General features: G+C 46.2%; 1 protein-coding gene across 2 annotated transcripts; it reads left to right on the forward strand.

The window, feature by feature from the left end:
• The first annotated feature begins 788 nt into the window (after positions 1-788).
• On the forward strand, positions 789-12,306 carry NSFL1C (NSFL1 cofactor). 2 transcript variants are annotated; one of them, XM_050918369.1, is made up of 9 exons: positions 789-926; positions 2,661-2,758; positions 4,280-4,354; positions 7,467-7,632; positions 8,018-8,110; positions 8,845-8,954; positions 9,675-9,812; positions 10,597-10,761; positions 11,930-12,306. In XM_050918369.1, exons 1-9 carry the CDS (start codon positions 825-827, stop codon positions 12,090-12,092), a joined length of 1,110 nt encoding a protein of 369 aa, XP_050774326.1. In that variant the 5' UTR covers positions 789-824; the 3' UTR covers positions 12,093-12,306. The 2 variants fall into 2 exon arrangements, with proteins under 2 accessions (XP_050774326.1, XP_050774327.1); XM_050918370.1 differs by lacking the exon at positions 8,018-8,110.
• Positions 12,307-19,384: the final 7,078 nt, after the last annotated feature.

Genomic DNA, 19,384 nt, shown 5'->3' on the forward strand with positions numbered 1-19,384 from the left:
GGACTTTGATGGCCCTGCCACAGTACTGTGGGAGCAGCACACAAACGACTGATTGTAGGCTGTGCCTGGGTTCTCTACCTTTGAGGGCCTGGGCCTGTCTCCTTTTGGCACCCTGGGAGGTAGGCTGAGGTTATTATGCCCATTGTATGCAAAGAGAATTCAAGCTCAGAGAGATCAGGGCCAAAATGTTCAAAAGCAGCCCCTGATTTGGGATTGGCTCTGGTTTGGGGCACACTCCAGAGAGGGCATCATTCATATGGTGACTCCCAGTGCGGGAGGGATGCTCAGTGTTTCTGAAAACTGGGCCCAAGTTGGGCGCCCAAAACCAGTGGCTGCTTTTAAAGCTCTTGGTAAGTGGTTTGTGCGTGGAGGCTGTGACGGGGCTGGGAACTGAGCCCTCATCCCGAGCTCGGCGGAGCCGGGGTCCTGACGCACCCCAGAAGCACCCTAAGCCCCCGCGCCGACTGGTCCTGGGGACCGTCCGTGTCTCTCCCTCCCTTGGCCCAGCTCCTGGGGGTGTGACTGGGGGTCAGATGCAGGAGGGGACTGAGCACCCAGGATGGGCCGTGGGACAGGACCCACGTGGGAACCGGTGACTCTAGGGGCCCCTGCGTTTCCACAACCCTCCAGCAGAGGGCAGCGTGTCCGCCTCTGCGCCCGGCCGGAAGCCTCCCGCTCAAGGAGCTGCAGGTGGCGCTGGGCGCCGGCAGGTGGCGCTGTGGGCGGCGCGCGTTTCCGCACGGAGGGCTTTGAGCGCTGCACGCCGGCCCGCCAGGCGCGGCCTCCGGCGCGGGCCGGGGGGGATTGGCCGCTGCACCGGGAAGATGGCGGATCGGCAGGAGGCGCTGAGGGAGTTCGTGGCCGTGACCGGGACCGAGGAGGAGCGAGCCCGCTTCTTCCTGGAGTCCGCGGGCTGGGACCTGCAGGTAGCGCCGGGCGGGCCGCCGGGGAACCGCACCGTCATCCCGGCAGGGAGGGGACCCGCCCCCCGGCCTGGCCTCCCCTCCCCCTCACCCCCCCCCCCCGCGGGGCGGCCTCCCCCCCCGGCCCCCAGCGCCTCCCCGGGCTCCGGCCGCTCTTCCTGCCGGGGGGCTCGTGGGGCGCGAGCCGGTGCCCGCGTGAGCAAAGGGCCCCCCAGGCCTGTTCTCCCAGGCGCCGCGCTGCACCGCGTGAACTGGCCACTGGCTCCTCTGTGCAGCCCGTCACGGAGACCGTGTCTGCCGCAGGCTCGGGGGGGGAACTCAGGCGCTTCCTGGAGCTGGGCGCCCTGTCTCAAGATGTGGCGTCACTTCGTTCCCAGGCCTCCTGTAAATCCCTGCGGGCTTCTGCCGCATGACAGAAACCAAGTCTCTGCCCTCCCTTCGCTTTTCTCTGGCACGTCGGGTTCATCCAAAAACCTCCCAGCACCTTCTGGCATTAATTAGGCCTCACAGAGCCATTGGCATAAGTATTATCCAGCTAGGGAAACCAAGGCACAATAATGCAGTGACTTGTCTAGCCACGTTCACACAGTGATGGAGCCAAGACTCTTGACTCCCAATAGTCTGCGGTAATGTGCCTTCCCCCCACCCCCGTACCTGTTATACTTTAATAATAACTGAAACTCTTTAGAGGCAGATTAAATCATCAAGTGAAAGAACTGAGTGACAAATCACTTCCGTTTTGTAATTTTGAAACCTTGCAAATATCTGTGTAACTGATTGAGGCAATTTCCTATTCAAGTAAATAATGTTTATCACTGAGTTTTGTTAGCTTGAGGTATAAGATTCCATAGACGTGTGATTAACCCAGACAGGCACTGGTCCTCTCATTTATATTAGGAGCACTGAAAATTTCTCTGATTATCCTAATTTCAGCTGCCTGAAACTATTCCAAGTCTATGCAATATGCTTAATCAAGATTGTGTATGATACAGACTCCTGCATTTAGCCAGTTAGGTAGAGTGGAAGGATCTGTGAATGATATCCACCTGGTCAGAAGTGTGTGAACGTGGCTAGACAAGTCACTTCATTATTGTGCCTTGGTTTCCCTAGTTGGATAATACTTATGCCAATGGCTCTGTGAGGTGTGAACAGGACTTGAAAATTGTAAGTGAATGTGTGATCATCAGTTTGACCAATTGCCTTTTTCCCTGAAAACTTACCTTCTGGCCATGTCTACATTAGCTCATTTAATTAAAGGTTTGTGTATGCTTGGAAATTTATTGAAATAGCTATTCTATAATAATTTTTTGTGTATAAATCCCCATGGAGATACTCTTATTCTCGAATAAGGCCGCCTTTTTCAGATTTGGCTAAATCTGCTATAGAAGTAGATTAAACTAAATCAGAAACGAGCACCCTTCTTCTGGAATAAGTATCCCCACAAGGAGTTATTCCAAAAGAGCCATTTCTGAGTGTAGGCAACCCCTGCCATGGCAGTAAAAAACTGGAAGCTGCTAGATGAGCCTTGTTTCTGCTAAGACTCCTGAAGGTGGAAACTGGTTTGTAAAATTTCTTAGAGTAGATATGGTTTAAGCGATTGGATGTGACAAAAGTTCTAAGTAAATGCAGTATATTAACCTTTTTAATAGATATAGTTCTGACATCTTTCTAACTGCAATGATGTATAAAGTGATTGGGCTTATTCTTTTAAAACCTACTGTAATTCTGTCCTTTCAGATTGCTCTAGCTAGTTTCTATGAGGATGGGGGTGATGAAGACATTGTGACACTTCCTCAGCCAACTGCCAGCTCTGTGTCCAGAGGCACCGCACCCAGGTGAGGAGACACTTTCCAAATTATACGGGCCTCTTCATTAAGCAGTTATACATGTGGGAGTGGAAGCCACCTGTCAAAGTACTTATACTGTGCTCATCACCTTGCTGTATAACAGTTATCAGTGAAGACACCCATGAATTCTGTTCAGCTTTATTTCGTAAGTTTCATTAGCCTTTGTGAAAACCCCAGCAGTGTTATATTCCCCTAGCTCGGATGGGATTGCACATTTTGTCCAAAGAACTGTGTAGAATGATTTTACCTCACTGCTCAAGAAGAATAGATTATTCTATTTTACTTTGCTTTGGGGCCAGAAGAGAACTCAGTAGATTGATCTAAACATTTTCTGTAATACAGATGAGATCTGCACAATACCATAATTCTCTAGCATAGTTTGCAATTCTTTACATTGCCTATCTGAGGATGCCAAGGCACTTTACAAGCTTGAATGAATTTGGCCTCATCCTATCTCTGTGAAATAGGAAAATATTATCCCCATTTTACAGATGAGGGATCTGAGATTATCATCTGATTGGTTAGTTGTCTGTGTGAGATGAATTTGATGGTCTAAATCCAGATTCTAGTGGATAAGTGTCCACATCACAAAAAATTGCTATTTCAGTTAGCACCCTAGCAGGTAGCTCAACAGAAACACAGAGGATCAATAGACGTGTAACATGAACTCCATTCACCTTTAGCAGAGGCTTCTTAGAACAAGGCAGCATAGGATACCTTCCATTTTTGGGGATTATGCCATAAGTATTCTGTGGATAAATAAAGGTTCCTAAATCTAGTACATCTGCAGGGAGATGACTGAAGATTACATTGGTTGTGGTCGTGACCCCTTTTCAAGCATTGTGCGTACACCCATCTGGTATTTGTAGATGTGAGATACTTGGAGACTGATTCACCACTCTTACACCAGTTTTACACCAATGTGACTCGATGGTCCAGTGGAGTGAAGAATCAGATTCCTAGGATTGGAAGGGACCCAGATTAATCCACTGTATAAGTGCAGAAATTCTTCTACTCCAGCTTTCTTCAGTCCAGATTCCATTTTTTCTCTTGTACAGAAACCTTTCAGATCTTTCTTTACATATCATAGACACAAAAGGCACAAACCTATTTATTTCTAGCGATATGTTTAGACTATTCTAAGAGTGTATGTTGTTGGTTTTAGTTGCGGTGGGGGAGGGAGCTAGGAGTAGGATATTAGGATATTCTCCCTTATTTTGATAACAGTCCCCAAGACGGAAAGAGCAGGTGGGCTTTGCTGAATGGTTAATGAGGACAGCAATAGTACCTGTCCCCTCTGAGCTGCCATTTGATCAGTATACAGAGGATGTTTAATTAGTGCAAGAACTGAAGTTCAGTGGAAATAAATGCTGCTTAACCCAGACGCATAGTAAAGGACAGGAGCACAACATAACAGCCACTTTCCTGCTTGTATAGTTCACGTTACATGGCTGATATAGATCTATCTCTTTTGGGAATGTGTGCGCTCATTTGGTTATCTTTTTACAGTGACCACCGAGTGACATCATTCAGAGACCTTGTTCATGCTCAAGAAGACGATGATGAAGAGGAAGAGGGACAACGGTCAGTCTCCGGTTAAATACGTAAACCATATGGTCTTTTGTCTTGTGGGGGAACATGGAATTGTACAGAACCTTATTTAAATCAGTATTTTAACCACTGCTGATGAGTCTCACATTTTTGTGCTCACTGAGTCTCATTCTGAAAGGCTAGTCAATGAAAATGGTTTCTGCAAGGCCAGGCTTAGCACTGTTTGTAGAAATGTTCTGTACTGGTTTGTGAGTTGAGATGTTAAATTCAGTGGTGATCAGTACAGTTCTGAATGCATGTCCTTCTCTCCATTGTTAACAGAAGTTAATTTCAGGGCTTGCGCAATGAGTGTTTGCACTTTTGCTAGAGCAGTGAGCCCCAGCACTCCTGTGTCTTTGTTTGAGATGCTACTATATGGGAATGCGGTTGCAGTTCTCCTTTTCATCTGGGTTTTTCCCTTCTTTTGAGCATCATTTAGGAAATATTAGTGGGAAATTTCCTGCAGTGACAGCTATAATGACAGCTAGGAGCAGCGCTTTAGATTAGATTCAAAAGGGGCAAGTGAGACAAGCCCACAGGCAGGTATAAAACAAAGCGATGTTAACAGAGGACTAAATGTTGAGTGAGGTGGAGCAGGAATGGAAAATTACGGTAGGGTCATAGGAGCAACAAGAGGGGTAGCAATGGGGGAAGTTGCTCAACCATCTTAGATGTCTGTATTCACAAATGCCAGGAATATGGGGAGTAAACCAGAAGAACTGGAAGCATTAGTCCATAAGCTAAATTATGACTTAATTGGCATCATAGAGACTTGATGGTATAGTGGGGTTATGGCTTGTTCAGGAAGGATAGGCCAGGGAGGAGGTGTTGCATTGTACCTCACTATGTATTCTTGTTCTGAGTTCCAGAAGGAGGTGAGAGTCAGACCAGTTGAAAGTCTCTGGATGAAGATAAAAGGAGGGGGGGAAAATGGGTGATGTCATGGTCTCCTATAGACCAACAAATCAGGAGGAAGAGGTGGATGAGGCGTTTCGAGAACAAATAACAGAAATATGCAAAACACAAGTATTAATGGGGGACTGTAACTACCCAGACATCTGTCGGATATTTTGGGTTTTGCTGTATTATTTTTCCAATAAGTTCTTGGAATGTGTTAGAGGACGGGGCTTTGTTTCAGAAAATGGTGGAAGTAATCAGTGGGACAGCCATTTTAGATTTGATTCTGGCTAGTAAGGAGGAACTGATTGAAAAATCAAGGAAATTTGGGTGAAAGTGATCATGAAATGTGAGATTTCATGATTTTAAGGAATGGAAGGAGAGAGAGTAGCAATGGACTTAAAAAAGCAGAGTAACAAACTGAGAACTGGTAGATAAGGTCCCAAAAGGAGTTCAGCAAAGAGGACTGTTTCTCAAAGAGACAGTATTAGAGGCTCAATAGGAAACCATCCTGATGCGAGGGAAAGATAGGAAGAATAGTAAGGGTACATCTACACTGCAAAGAAACACTCGTTGCAACAAGTCTCAGAGCCCAGGTCAGCTGGCTCGATCTCACAGGCCTTGGGCTGTAGGGCTAAAAATAGCAGTGTGTATGTTCTGGCTTGGGCTGGAGCCCGGGCTCTGAAACCCGTATAACATCCTGGTAAGCAAACTAGGAAATGTGGTCTAGATGAAATTATTATAAAATGGGTGCACAACTAGTTAAGAGTAGTTATCTGTGGTTCACTGCCAGACTTGGAGGTCATATCTGGTGAGGTCTGCAGGGTCAGGCCTGGGTCTGATATTAGTCAGCATTTTCATTAATGACTTGGATAATGAAATGGAGAATACGCTTATAAAATTTGCAGCTGACACCAAGCTGGGGGAGGGGTTGCTAGCACTTCGGAGGACATGATTAGAATTCAAAATGACCTTGATAAATTGGAGAGTTGGTCTGGGATCAGCAAGATGACATTTAATTAAGACAAGTGCAAAATACTGCACTTAGTAAGAGAAAATCAAATGTACAACTACAAAATGGGTGATAACTGGCTGGGAAGTAGTACTGCTGAAAGGAATCTGGGGGTTATAGTGGATCACAAATTGAATACAAGTCAACAATGTGATGCAGTTGCTAAAAAAGTTAATATTCTGGGGTGTATTAATAGGAATGTTTAAAAGACACAGGAGGTAATTGTCCCCCTATACTCAGCATTGGTGAGGCCTTTAGCTGGTACTGTGTCCAGTTCTGGGCACTTCACTATAGGAAAGATGTGGACAAATTGGAGAGAATCCAAAGAAGTGCAACAAAAACGATGACAGATTTAGAAAGTTTAAAAAAATGAGCATGTTTAGTCTTGAGAAAAGAAGGCTAAGAGAGGACTTGGTAAGTTTTCCAATATGTTAAGGGCTGTTATAAAGAGGACACTGATGAGTTCCTCTCCATGCCTACTGAAGGTAGGACAAGAAATAATCCACTTAATCTGCAGCAAGGGAGATTTAGGTTATATATTAGGATAAACTTCCTAACTATAAATGTAGTTAGATTATGGAATAGCTTCCAAGGGAGGTTGTGAATCTCTGTCATTGCAGGACTTTAAGAGCAAGTTAGACAAACACCCTGTCAGGGGTGGTCTCGGTTTAGTTGATTGTGCCTCAGTGCAGGGTGCTGGACTGGATGATCTCACGAGGGCCCTTCCAGACCTATGTTTCTCTGATTCTATAAGTAGTTTACGGGTGACATGCAAAGCAAATTGAATGAAGCCATACAGAATCCCTGTGAGGTGGCCAAGTATATAAACACTCTTACTGATGGGTAAATTAAGGCACAGATCAGTTCAGTGACTTAAGTTGGTTGTGTATCCGTCAATAGAATCCAGGATAGCAGATAACCAGTCCCATTAGACTAGATTCTCCCCTCTCCACCCATTTGTTAAATGTGAGAGCTTTATAATATATAATAATAATAAATAATATAATAATAATATACTACTACTAATAATATAACAAACTGTGCAAGAACAAAAACTGTGTGGGCAGCCACATCCTGGACCTGAAACTCAGTCTTATCCTGTAACCTCTTGGGGCTTCTCAGGTCCATGTCCTGGAAAATCATTTGTCCAAGTAACTAACCCCAAGTCCCTAGATGATAAATGTGTGTTCTGTTCAGGTTTTATGCTGGGGGCTCGGAGAGAAGTGGGCAGCAGATCGTTGGCCCTCCAAGGAAGAAAAGCCCCAATGAGCTGGTGGAGGATCTGTTCAAAGGAGCTAAGGAGCACGGAGCGGTGGCTGTTGATCGGCCGGCTAAGAGCCCCGGCGAGAGCAGCAGAGCAAAAGTGAGGAATGCTGGGGTCTTCCTTCCTTTCCTTATTTAAATCTGTTTTTAATGGAGTTGTTCTCCCTCCACCAGCTCAGTGACAGCTGTTCTATATTGGTGAGTGCTGGGATTATCTTGTGAGTACAGCTGTATCCAAGCCCCTCCATTAGAGCTGATCTAGGATGTGCGCCATAATGGCAAGAAAAGCTAATTCGCAGTGTCAGATGATTAATTGGTGAACAAGTTGGCCACTGCAGCTTTGAGATGTGTTATGTAGCTTATAACCATATTGCTGGTACAGTGAAGTCCATGTTTTCACATGGTGATGTTCGTGAAGGGGAAGCAAGCGTTGTCTGGGTGCGTATCAGTCTGTAATCTCTTTTGCATGCCTCTCTCTCTTGTAGCCATTTGCAGGGGGAGGGTACCGCCTTGGAGCTGCTCCGGAGGAGGAGTCAGCCTATGTGTCAGGAGAGAGGAGGCAGCATTCTGGGCAGGACGTGAGTAGCTCTCACCTTTCAACTTTGCAAAAATCTTCCTTGGTGGATTATTTTATTTATCTACATTGTCTGTTTTCCCTCTTGATGAGCCTAGAGAAGGAAATGGACATAGAAGGCTGAGGTGTTGTAAGCCTAGCTTTGGTAAATTCTTAGACTGGAGAGTGCTCTTTGCTCCAGGTGTAGAAATAATGAATAATCAAGTGTTCTGCAGGCAGTGTTCTGCTGACTTGTTAATTAAAAACCTGGAAGCTCCACATAGGCTCAAGGACCTTTTCTCAACATCTCTAGCTGTGAATTTAATGCACCTGAAAGGTGGTGTATAGAAAGCACTGGAGAATGAAATTCCCTGTATCCCCACAGGAGGAACAGCAGCAGTAGCAGCGTAGGCTTCTCTCCTCTGCCTGACCAGTGTGTTCCATTGTGAGCTTGGCAGGGCCACCTCTGGGGTGGGCATGTGGGTCAGTCTCCCTGGCTCATGCACTCCTTGGCTTTTTAACCAAACCTGCCAAAAAGAGGGTGATCTGTGATGGTGGCTTTGTTGTGGAGTGATACTACCAAGCAGCCGGTAGATTTTTTTTTCTTTCTTTTGTCTGTGTTGGCTTAGAAGAGTCCCCATTGGAGCACAGTCCTCTATTTGAAATTACACAGATGTTCAGGCTTTTCACTGCCAGTCATTGCTGTGTTTTGTTAAGACACTGGCAAGGAGCTAACTTTTCTGCTTGGGGTGATCGCAGGTACATATTGTACTGAAGCTGTGGAAGAGTGGATTCAGCCTGGACAACGGGGAGCTGAGGAGCTACCAAGACCCATCCAATGCCCAGTTTCTGGAGTCTATCCGCAGAGGGTATGCAGCATGAGGGTTGGGGGAACCTCTGATGCGGTGTGCCTGAGAAGGAAGAGGCTGTATGCTAAAATATAGGAATGTAGGAAATCCAGCATGCTGGGAATCAGAGCTTCATACAAATAGCTCATTTCATCTGAAGCATTCTCATAAATTTCTTAACGTGGTAGCAATGGGGTGGGTAAAATACTGCAGTTGCCTTTATATCAGGTATTTAGCTGTGGATGCAGCCCCATCCCATGAAGGGATGTGACTTTGAGGATTTGAAGTGAGGGAACAGTCTCTTCCATATGTGGGGTGCAGACTCCAGAGGATTACGAAAGGCAGGTTATCCCAAACGAAGGCTAGTGCCAGAAACCTTTCATGTGTGTTAGGTCCTGGGAAGGTGAGTCCTCCTCAAATCCTGCTTAGCTGATGAGATGATGACGAAAGGATGCTTTGATTCCTGGGGACAGGCAGGAAGGTTTCTAAGAGCCTATGATGGGACTGGCATTTGTGGTGATAGTTCCCTGGGCAGCATAAATAGGAAACAAGCATTATCTGGGTGCATGTTCTGTAATCTCTTCTGCGTGCCTGTCTCTATTGTAGCCATTGGCTGGAGTGGGCACCATTCTGGAGCTGCTCCAGAAGAGGCGCCCGCCTGTGTATCAGGAAACCACAGAAGGTAGTTTTCAGCACTTAATGTATGGATTTTATTACAATGCACATTATTCTTGCTTCCAGGGAAGTCCCAGCTGAGCTCCGCAGGTTAGCACGCGGTGGACAAGTGAACTTGGATATGGAGGACCACCGTGACGAGGATTTTGTGAAATCCAAAGGTGCCTTCAGGGCTTTCACTGGAGAGGGGCAGAAACTGGGCAGGTGAGAAGACTGCAATTCTGATTTGGTATCAGTTGCCATAGCCCATCTGAGCTCTCACAGTTTCTTTCTTTAACAAAATAGCAGTTGATTTGGCTGGCTGTTAAGATGGAGGAATAGGTGGCATTTTATAAGCAAGATTAATAGCATTTAATGTCATAGGTGTTTTTAACAAATATGAAGGACTGGCTTTAACTCCTTGCTGTTAGTTCCCTATTGCAAACTCCTGTGAAGCAATTGCAAAATGGCATTGATGGCAGATATAAAGTGTGATGCAGAGATCAGAGCACAAGTCTCTGAGCCACAAACATGAGTTTGATTCCTGACTCTGATCCTGATTCTGTGGCCTAGGTCAAATCACTTAACCTTTGTTTCCCCATGTGTAAAAAGAAGATAACATGGTGGAGATTAATCATTTAATGTTTGTAAATGCTAAATATTGTGTGTGATGTGCAGCCTCAGTTATGGTGAAGAGATCAGTCTGAAGCAAGGAGATGGGGAGGTAATAGAAACCATGATTAGATGTCTGGGAGCATGGGAATGTCCAGGTGAGATTGAGTTGGGGTTGGATTGGAAGACGGGAAGTTGTATAATCTGTTGGCTCTGAAAGGTTGGTTTGGAGATTAGATAAGTGTCTGAGGGCCCGGATGTGTCACTGATTGGTTCCTGAGTTCCTGTTCTCAGTGCTAATGTGTTTGCATCTGTGCCTCTTCTGTGGGAATCCTGATTCCTGGGCCCAGAAAGAAGTGGTTTATAAAATCTGTCCTCTGTGTTTTCCTCCTGTTAGCACTGCCCCCCAGGTGATGGGCACCAGCTCTCCAGCACAGCAAGCAGAGAATGAAGCCAAAGCCAGTTCTTCTATCATCATTGATGAGTCAGAGCCCACCACCAACATCCAAATCCGGCTCGCTGATGGTGGGCGATTGGTCCAGAAATTTAACCACAGCCACAGGTACAAGGGCAGCTGGAAACGCAGGTTACTAACTGGGAAGGCCTGAGTGACACTGCGAACTGTACACAGCTGGAGCAGATGTTAAAATCCTGGCTAGCCCGCTAAAGGGAGCTCTGGGGAGCCTTCTGTATAGGTGAATAGGAGCAGAATTACTGTGGGGTTTGGCGATGGTTAACTGTTGATAGGATAGGATTTGTTTTCCTAATTGAGCTGGTGAGCTCTCATTTGAACACTTCAGTATTATCAGTGTAACTGTTTGTAATGCCAGCTAAATTATCCCAAGGGCTTTGCACATCTTCAGATAATTAAGGAGCTTGTCACAATTGACTTCTTCTGACTCTGAATACAAACTTGTTTGCTTAGCCACTCTCGTCACTGCAGATAGCTTGAGAGAGGAGATTCCCCTTTAAAACAGGTTCAGCGGGAGGAGCAAAATTAATTCGGTGGAGTCCATTGCTCAGTAGGATTTAAGCAGGTGACTTCTGTGCTGAAGTCCTGCTCAGCCAGCCAGACTTGGAGAACACAGCTGGTCACCCATACTTTCCTCCAGTTCTCATAGGAGAATTGAACCACATCTTTGCTCAAGCAGGGGAGACTGGAAGACAAATCTCTTTTCCAGGCCTCCTTGTTATCCACAATGGTATCATGCCCCCTAAGAGTTCAGATAATCTGGGATCTGCTGCACTTAGGCAGAACGCTGCTCTCCTGCCCATCCAGCACTTTATAAATGACATAGCACCTTTCGTCCGGAAGGGATACCAAAGCATTTTACAAACTGTACATCCAGGAATCTCTTGATTCATGAACGTGCCAAGACACCATGGTGATCTGCAGATATTAAAAACGTACTAGTACAGCCAGCAACCACTGCACGTGTTTAAGGCAGGAAGTTACAAAGACTATTTAGTTGTGACCACAGCTGATAGGTAGAAAGCAGTTTAATGTGTTATTTCAGGGGACTTGTGTGTCTGTATAGATGTGCAACAGAAAATGAAAAGTCACCTTTAAAAGTAGCTGAAATGTGAAATCTGCTTAATGTGGCCTCTGCTGTTTGCTGGCAGTGTTGGTGCCATGACATTGCAGGGGTTTAGGTTACTCTGTTTTCCACACATTTGTGCAGTAAATGAAATAACAGGGTCACCATTGTGTGTTTGATCCCTTTGGACAGCATCCGTGACATCCGGCTCTTCATAGTAGATGCCCGGCCAGCGATGGCTGCCACCAGCTTTGTCCTCATGACCACCTTCCCGAATAAAGAGCTCTCTGACGAGGACCAAACCCTGAAGGAAGCCAACCTGCTCAATGCGGTCATCGTCCAGCGATTAATATAATGGAACCCACCTCTCTTCACGTGTCTACCTGCTGCGCGCATGTGTCGTTTCGTCCTGTATGCGCACCTGCGCCATGCAGCACAGTGTCACATCTACCTGTAGCTCTGGGTTCTTAGATCTTGGTTGGACTTTTTTCTCATTAGTTGCATTTCCCATGTTTTTGTGATGATCAGTGGACTTTAAAATAAATAAACAAAACAAACCTGTTTTGAAAGAGGCTGCAGCCTTTTGTGCCACAAATTCTCCCACTGGACTTGTCCCAGTTGCTTTATGGATCACGTTACTGACTGTAGAGGAGGAGGGAGGTCTGGTGAAAGGGAGCTCAAAGGAAGTAGTTTCCATCCATGCTGGGGAAGAACAACTTATAACAACCCATTACTCTTCGCTCCTCCTGGGCCTTATGCAAAATTCTTCCTTTGTTTCAGTGTGTTCAATAAAAACCATCCCAGAAATGTGTGATCTGATTGCCAGGCTGACACTGACATTGCTGTAACATCAGCACTGTCGATAGAGCCATGGGAAAACACAATTCTCTTGTACCTATGTGGGTTAAAGCTTGGATTTGCATGTAGGGCGTAAGGTTAATGCTTTTCTCATCCTTTTTGAGAAGTAAAGATCGTATTTCCCCCTGCCCCCGCTACAGGTTCTGACATTCCTCACAGGAGAGCCCTGCGTGGGACTAGTGTAGAGCTTTGCAGAGGGACTAGGGTCCTGCAGGACCCACCAGCATTCTAGCGGGATTAAAAAATTGTCCCATGCAGGGCTCTACCTCACAGCATCCAGTCTGGTCTAGTTGTTTTCTCCTCCCTCCATTGGGCAAGACTGTCTGCAGTTTTGCCTTGCTGTGTGCTGGGCTGCTTCATGGCTTTGGGAAGTACAGCCTGCTCCTTGGTTTCCTCCCCAGGAGGGCAGGGCGCTGGATCTGCTGTGGAAGTGAATGGAAGTGAAAAGCGATAAAAGACAGATCCACTCTATCTTCATGGAAAGTGGAGATTTTTGGTAAGGAATTTTACAAATGAATTGTTGAGCTGCTAGGAATGGCCGGGGTGTAGCTCAAGGCTGTGGGGAAGAGATTAACCCTTTAATTTACTTTCTCACCTTTGTTGAGGACCAGTATAGCTGCACACTTGGAGTCCTCTACTCTTTATTTCACTGTTTGCATTTTGGGCTCAGGTCTCTTCTTTTATTAAGAATCCTGGGAGTGAATTCGGTGCTCCTAGAAATGAGGTGCTAATGGGATTAGTTTGAGCCAGGCATAGTGCATGCAGGTTGCCACCTAGTGCACCTCATGTCCCAGTGCACCTCGCGTCTGACACGGTGTTCTGGGTTTATCCCGTGCAGAGCCGGCCAGCTGTGCTGAATCATTAGCTTTGTGGCACCAGCTAATTCGATGCTACACTGAGACCAGTAGCATCGCTCTGATGCAAGTGTCTGAATTGTGACCACATGAGTTGTTAGAGCATGCACCCCATTTTCCAGGCTTAGTCACGCGTGAGCTTAGTTCTCGAGCACTGTAACGCTGCCTTCCCTGATGCTTCACAGTTTTCTGTTCCTCAGTTTTGGTACTTGCAATGAGCAGAGAACAAACACTAGGCCTGCCTGCGCAGGGGAGGGGTCAGGTTCTACAAGCTCAGCATGAGAAACTTGCTTGGCTAGGTGCATAAAGCACAACAGGCAGGGGAGTGGATAGCAGACCTGCTGGGGTTGAATGAATTAGCATTTTTCATGATTAAATGGCTACTTGATGTAGGTAATGGCAAATGTTGTAAATTGTGAAAGTGACCATTAAAAAATAGGAAAATGTCTTCTGACCCTTTCTAATGTGATGCATGAAATTGTCCACATTTGTTGCGGAACAGCTGGCATCTGCTTTTGCACTCTGGGTGTATGTTACTAGCAGGTTTGCTCTGTACAGAACAATCTTCAGCTAATTTGGCATTAATATCTTGGCAGTATTTGCTGTTCCACTGACAGTGAGCCACTTTGAGTTATGGAGTTGGGGTTTAGCACAGATTGTTTAATGCTGTAAGTGGTGATGAGTCACATTTCAGGATAAGGTGACTGTGTGATCAGCACTCAAAAGAGCATGAAGGTGGATTTTTCCCCACAGCCGGAGTAGTGCCAGAGTTGCTGCATGCCAGGATGTTTGATTCAAAGCGATTTGTCAAAGGAGAACTTGGATCTCACAATCATTTGTCCCAAATGAACCTGGTTTCTTGTGATGTAATGCCACCAAATGGCAGGCTTGCCTCAGCTTGCCCTTTGGGGAGAGTGCATATGTAATAGTAATAACCCACGTGCAGCAGGGGTGCAATTGCCTGAGCGGAGCTAGAGGAGTTTAGTAAAGGAAGAGGCAGGGAAGATAAATCCCTCATTTCCCCTCTAACTGGTGGTGGTTTTCCAAGAAAACTGAGGCAAGAGGCTAGCTTTCATTTTTGTCTCTGGCTGGGTGTGCCATAATGCTTGTCAGTGTGATTCAGATTAGATTGCTTCAGACTGGGGTTGTGATTGGTCTGGTTCTGCTGGATAACTGAAATAGTTTTGTAGCCTGGTTTCTATGAGAACCCTTGAAATCCCATGTGCTGTGGTTTGGGGTAGATGGGTAGGGGGCTGGAGAGGGAGGTTTGATTTCAGATCATGTTCCCCAGCTGCTTTTCCATTATGAAAAGTGTATTACCTCTCCAAGCCAGAGGGTGGCACCGCTGCCAAGGTTTTTAGTGGGAAGCATCTCTGTTACTGCACTGCCCAGGAGCTTTCAGCTCTGAATATCCGAGGAGCTTTGCAAGGCTTAACTCTCTATCTCACACATTTGTGAGGCCTAGTTTCATATGCTCCCTTGTCGCCTTGCTCTGCTAATTTTCCTTCCCCCCTTCTCTCAGGCTTTCCTATTAATATGTAGTCCTCATCTCCTGGTAGCTTCGGTTATGTCAGCAGCATCTCACACTGCAGGGCTGTGTAGAGTTTGCCTGAGCACAGCAGTGCAGATGGATATAAATCTTCTGTAACTACTGCTATTGACACGGCGAGGCTTATAAAGTCACCTGGCTATCCAGTACGTGGCATCTTCCTGATTCAAGCTTGTCTTCTTCAATAGACAATATTAATAATAGACAAAGGAAAATTAGTGATGCTTATTGCTGGAGACAAACGTTAAAAATGCACCAGAGTGGACGAAAGTAGAAGGTGAAACGGGGCTGGAAAGCACACGATGGTTCTTACAAGTGGGATGGCGAGTTGCCTTTTTTAACCTGTTATTGCAGGCCTTGCGTGCTTCACTCTGAACTCCTCCCTGCACGGGAGGGAGGGAATTCTCACCTCTGCAGCTCCTACTGCCGGGATGTCCATTCGTTAACATAGTCAGCTTTATGAGGGCGAAAATGCCTTTTTCCTGCACTCCTGGGTAGATTCAGTGGGCTTCAGCTGTTCATGTTCTGCTGTTTTTCTGTGGGGGAAGCTAATCTGTGCCACACTTGATAAAACCGATGGCGAGTCAGACTCATACTGCTGTCTCGTATCCTTTTTAAAGACACGTTTTCTCTTTCAGGGCCCGAGACACTGGATTGTTACTTATTTATTATTAAAGCAGCCAATTTCCTCTCTCCCTGCTCCCAAGCAGAGTTCTGCCTGCATGTCTCATGGTTTATAATGCACCCTGGCAAAAACTCACTTTCTCGTGTTAGAATTTACTCCTCTTGATTTCTGCCTATTTTTTGTGTGTGTATGTTTGTGAGAGACCCTTTCATAGGTCTGAGCTTTATTTGTAAAGAGTAAACACTGCTGTGTGTGAGAGAGAGAGAGGAAGAGGAGAGAGAGAGTGTACTGCTCAAAGTTTAATAACTCAGACTGTTCTGTTTGTGGTTGGCAGTTGTAACTGTATAAATGTTCCCAGTCCCCTGACAAGCATTCTCACTGCTCCAAGAGGTGAGAAATCACAGGCCTCTCTCATGTGCCGCCTTCTCCATATTTGGTTCATTGTTCCTCCTCCCTTTCTAATAACTGCACATTTTTCACATACTTGTGCAGCTGAGGCCCAACCTCTCTGCTCTTCTCTGAGCAGGTTCTGCTCTTCCCCTATGTCCAGAAAGCTTGTACTTCCCCTCTGCAGTGCTATATGCTGCTTCCACCTCTGTTATTTTGACGTGAGGGTCTCCTTGGTGGTAGATAGCTTCACTACCCTGATGTGACCTGCTCTAAGGTTACCTTTTAGTGGGCATTTTCTGTTTGGTTTAACATGGATGGATCTATAATCTCCTTTTAAGGATTTGATTTTAAAGTAGCAGGTCATCATTGTTGCCTTTTGGCTATAATCAGCCATATTTAGTTTAGGATTGTGACACTAGGAAGTGTCTGATCATAACACACCACATCTCCAAGAACTAGAAACTGGACTTCATGCTGCTGCCCGGCATTACACGTTTAAATAGAACCTCTGAAAAACCAGAGCCAGCTCCCAGGATGCTCTCTTAAAGTTCAGTCTATTGCTGGGGACCTTTCGGCTTTTATAAAATAGAGCTGCTTTACAAGCTTCACCTCCCTTGCCTAATTGTCGTTGAATTCACACCACCTTTGGAGTTAAGTTGCCATAGAAAACCAGCTCAGGGTGTGCATGCACACAGTACGTCACAATAGGACACACGAGGCCTGATCCAAAGTCCACGGAAGTCAGTGGAAAGTGTCCTGTTAACTTCAGTAGGTTTTGGATCGAGCCCTTTAAACAAGCGCAGGCATGTTTAAAGACATCTGCATCTGCGTGTATGTTCACAGGCCTGTTGCACATTTGAAGGAATACAGGGCTCCGCTCCCTCTGCCCCTAAATGTATACGCTTTGTTTCTAGCGGTGAATGGGAAATGCCTAAAAATCAAGGGCCCAAATCTTATACATCTTAAACTACAGAGTTATGTTAAAACAAAGTAATTTATCCTTTATTCTCTAGCAAAGACCAGAGTTCAGAACTCTGGGTTTCCCTTCTCCCGTCTGGGTTCACATTTATGTCAGCAGGGTCTGAATGAGCTCTCCCCTAATGTCTAGTGATGAGCTGGGGGAAGAAGGTTTAAGGAACGGACTGTATTTGCAGGAATACCTTTCCTCTACCTAGATGCAGAGCATGATGGAGCTGCTTTGCCAAAGTGATCAGTTTTGGCTGGTGGTGGGTTACAAATCACTTCAGTACTGAGTGCAAAGGTAAAGAAATGTTATCTTTACTGTCTGAGCAAAGGGCAGCAGAATTGCACCTAGCCTGTCCTGATTGAGGGGCTCACCCCCAACTGATCCTCACTCACTAGGCAAGGGGCAGGCATGCCAAATCCCAATGAAAGGGGGAGAGGGTGGGGTCAAGTGTCCCTACGTGGTGGTGTGAGCTCTGCCTAAGGAGTCCTAGGTACCATTTGATCCTCTCTGTCCACTGTGTAAAGACAGAGCTGACTGGATTCCGCTGAGAGTCCTTGTTTTCAGCTCTAGTGATCACTGAACCAATAAGTGATACCCGGGTGCTGAGCCTGAGACCTGGTTGCTGTGAAAGAGACTGCACAGCCTGCACTCAGTGCGGTTTCCCACTACCTGCCAAAGTCGCTGCACGCTGAAATTGCTGAGAGCTGGGGTAAGTGGCGGAACCTCGGAGTGTGATGTCCCACGGTAGGGACAGCCCAGTTGTAATGAGGGCTGCAGCCGCTGAGGGGTTGCGTGATGCCTCACTCCCTCACCACCTCTGAACTCTGGGTCTTCGCTGACCAAGGACAACAACTGTGAGCCCAGTGCAGTGGAGGGAGAGGGCAGTGGGCTGCTGAAGAAACATTTGTTGGACTTTCAGACCGCAAGGTAAGAAACCAGGGCAAAGGACACCGCCCAAGACACTCTGGCTGGAGGTTGCTCTTGATGTGTTTGAATGATGGTTGTGGTGTTTTCCCAGATGAATTCTCGGTTCCTTTGCCCTTTGTATTAAGTTCTCTTCGCTGTGCACAGATTCAGTGCTTGCGAGAGGAAGTATTGCGCCCGGGGGTGGTTAACATTCGCAGATTACTGGATGACGGCCCAAGCTGGTTCCGTTTTGTATTAAGAGGAACCCCGTGATACAGAACCCAGCCCTTCTTCCTGCCAGCTCCACCTGGCAGAACGGTTACATTTATAAGCAACTCAAGCCATGTAAGGAGGCACTTCAGTGATGATTCTGGGCAAAACCATGGTAGTCAATAGGAGTTCTTGCATGAGTAAAGGCTGCAGGATCGGGCCCTTTTCAAGATCTGCTCTCTAGACACAGGTTTCTGTATGTCTGAATGGAGAGCCGAGCGACTGAAAAGCTTTTCAACTCTTTGTAACTGGAATCAGATATTCAGCACTGTGCACGTACAAACGCGTTCGTTTGTGTTGCTTGTCGTTGTAGCAACCGTACAAATCACCCATGTAGCTGACAAATCGAATGTACATGTGCAATTGCAATAATTATGCATGTAAATTAAACCTGGACTAGCACATGTACAATTGGGAAGAGCTGGGCCTTTCTGTTCACACCTCTGTGTGGAGGAGCAGAGATTTCAAACTGGCATTTTTACACTGGATTAACCCTTCAGTTTACATGAGGAAGGAAAAAAATCCTGAAGTTAACGGGCTAATGCTAAGGGTTGAACTGTGATTCTTGTTCTCACTCAGGTAAGTAATGTATATGCCAAAGCTTATGGCAGTAAATTTATGTAAAAGATATTTTCAGTCACTGTAAAGCATTTAATCAGTCTTGGAGCTGGTGCAAGGTGCTTTCTCTAATCTTCGACACCAGCTGCCCAGAGCCTGACACACACAGCACCTGCACTTCCATTCCCCTTTCTCCTCACCCCTAACCATGACCACTTGCACATTCATCATACAAACTCCATTAAGGAGTCTGCTGCAGCTCTGTGAAGATATTGCTGTTGCCTACCTTTGGCAGGGCAGGGAGGAATCTGCCTTCTTGGGGCTGGAAGATGTAATTTATCCAAAGGCTGGGTTTGCTGCAAAGAAATTCCAGGGCTGAAGACGTTTCGACTGGCAGGATTCCTTTGCAGTAACCAGCCCCTGTACTTTGCTGCAACCTAAGAAAAGCTGGTTAATTAGCTCTGTTTGGAACTCCTTCAGGAGCACATTCCTTAGCCATGAGCTGCCTTGAAATTTGTTCAAGGGCTACGTCTCTCCAGTCCCGAAACACTCTGGCTGGACTGATGGTAATTTCTTTCTGCTTCCCCTGAAGCTGGAGGGTCTGGTCTGACCTGAGTGTGTACACAATGATGAAGTGTAGCAGCAGTTGTGCAGATTCCTTCCCACCCAT

Source organism: Gopherus flavomarginatus, chromosome 11, assembly GCF_025201925.1.
Source record: "Gopherus flavomarginatus isolate rGopFla2 chromosome 11, rGopFla2.mat.asm, whole genome shotgun sequence".
Taxonomy (NCBI): Eukaryota; Metazoa; Chordata; order Testudines; family Testudinidae; genus Gopherus; species Gopherus flavomarginatus.

What these genes read in the sequence shown, in the direction of transcription:
- NSFL1C (XM_050918369.1), top strand. Translation starts at nt 825, where the DNA reads ATGGCGGATCGGCAGGAGGCGCTGAGGGAGTTCGTGGCCGTGACCGGG. An exon ending in TCCAGAGGCACCGCACCCAG is followed by an intron (nt 2,759 to 4,279) that starts GTGAGGAGACAC and finishes ATCTTTTTACAG; the next exon opens with TGACCACCGAGTGACATCAT. An exon ending in GAAGAGGAAGAGGGACAACG is followed by an intron (nt 4,355 to 7,466) that starts GTCAGTCTCCGG and finishes TGTTCTGTTCAG; the next exon opens with GTTTTATGCTGGGGGCTCGG.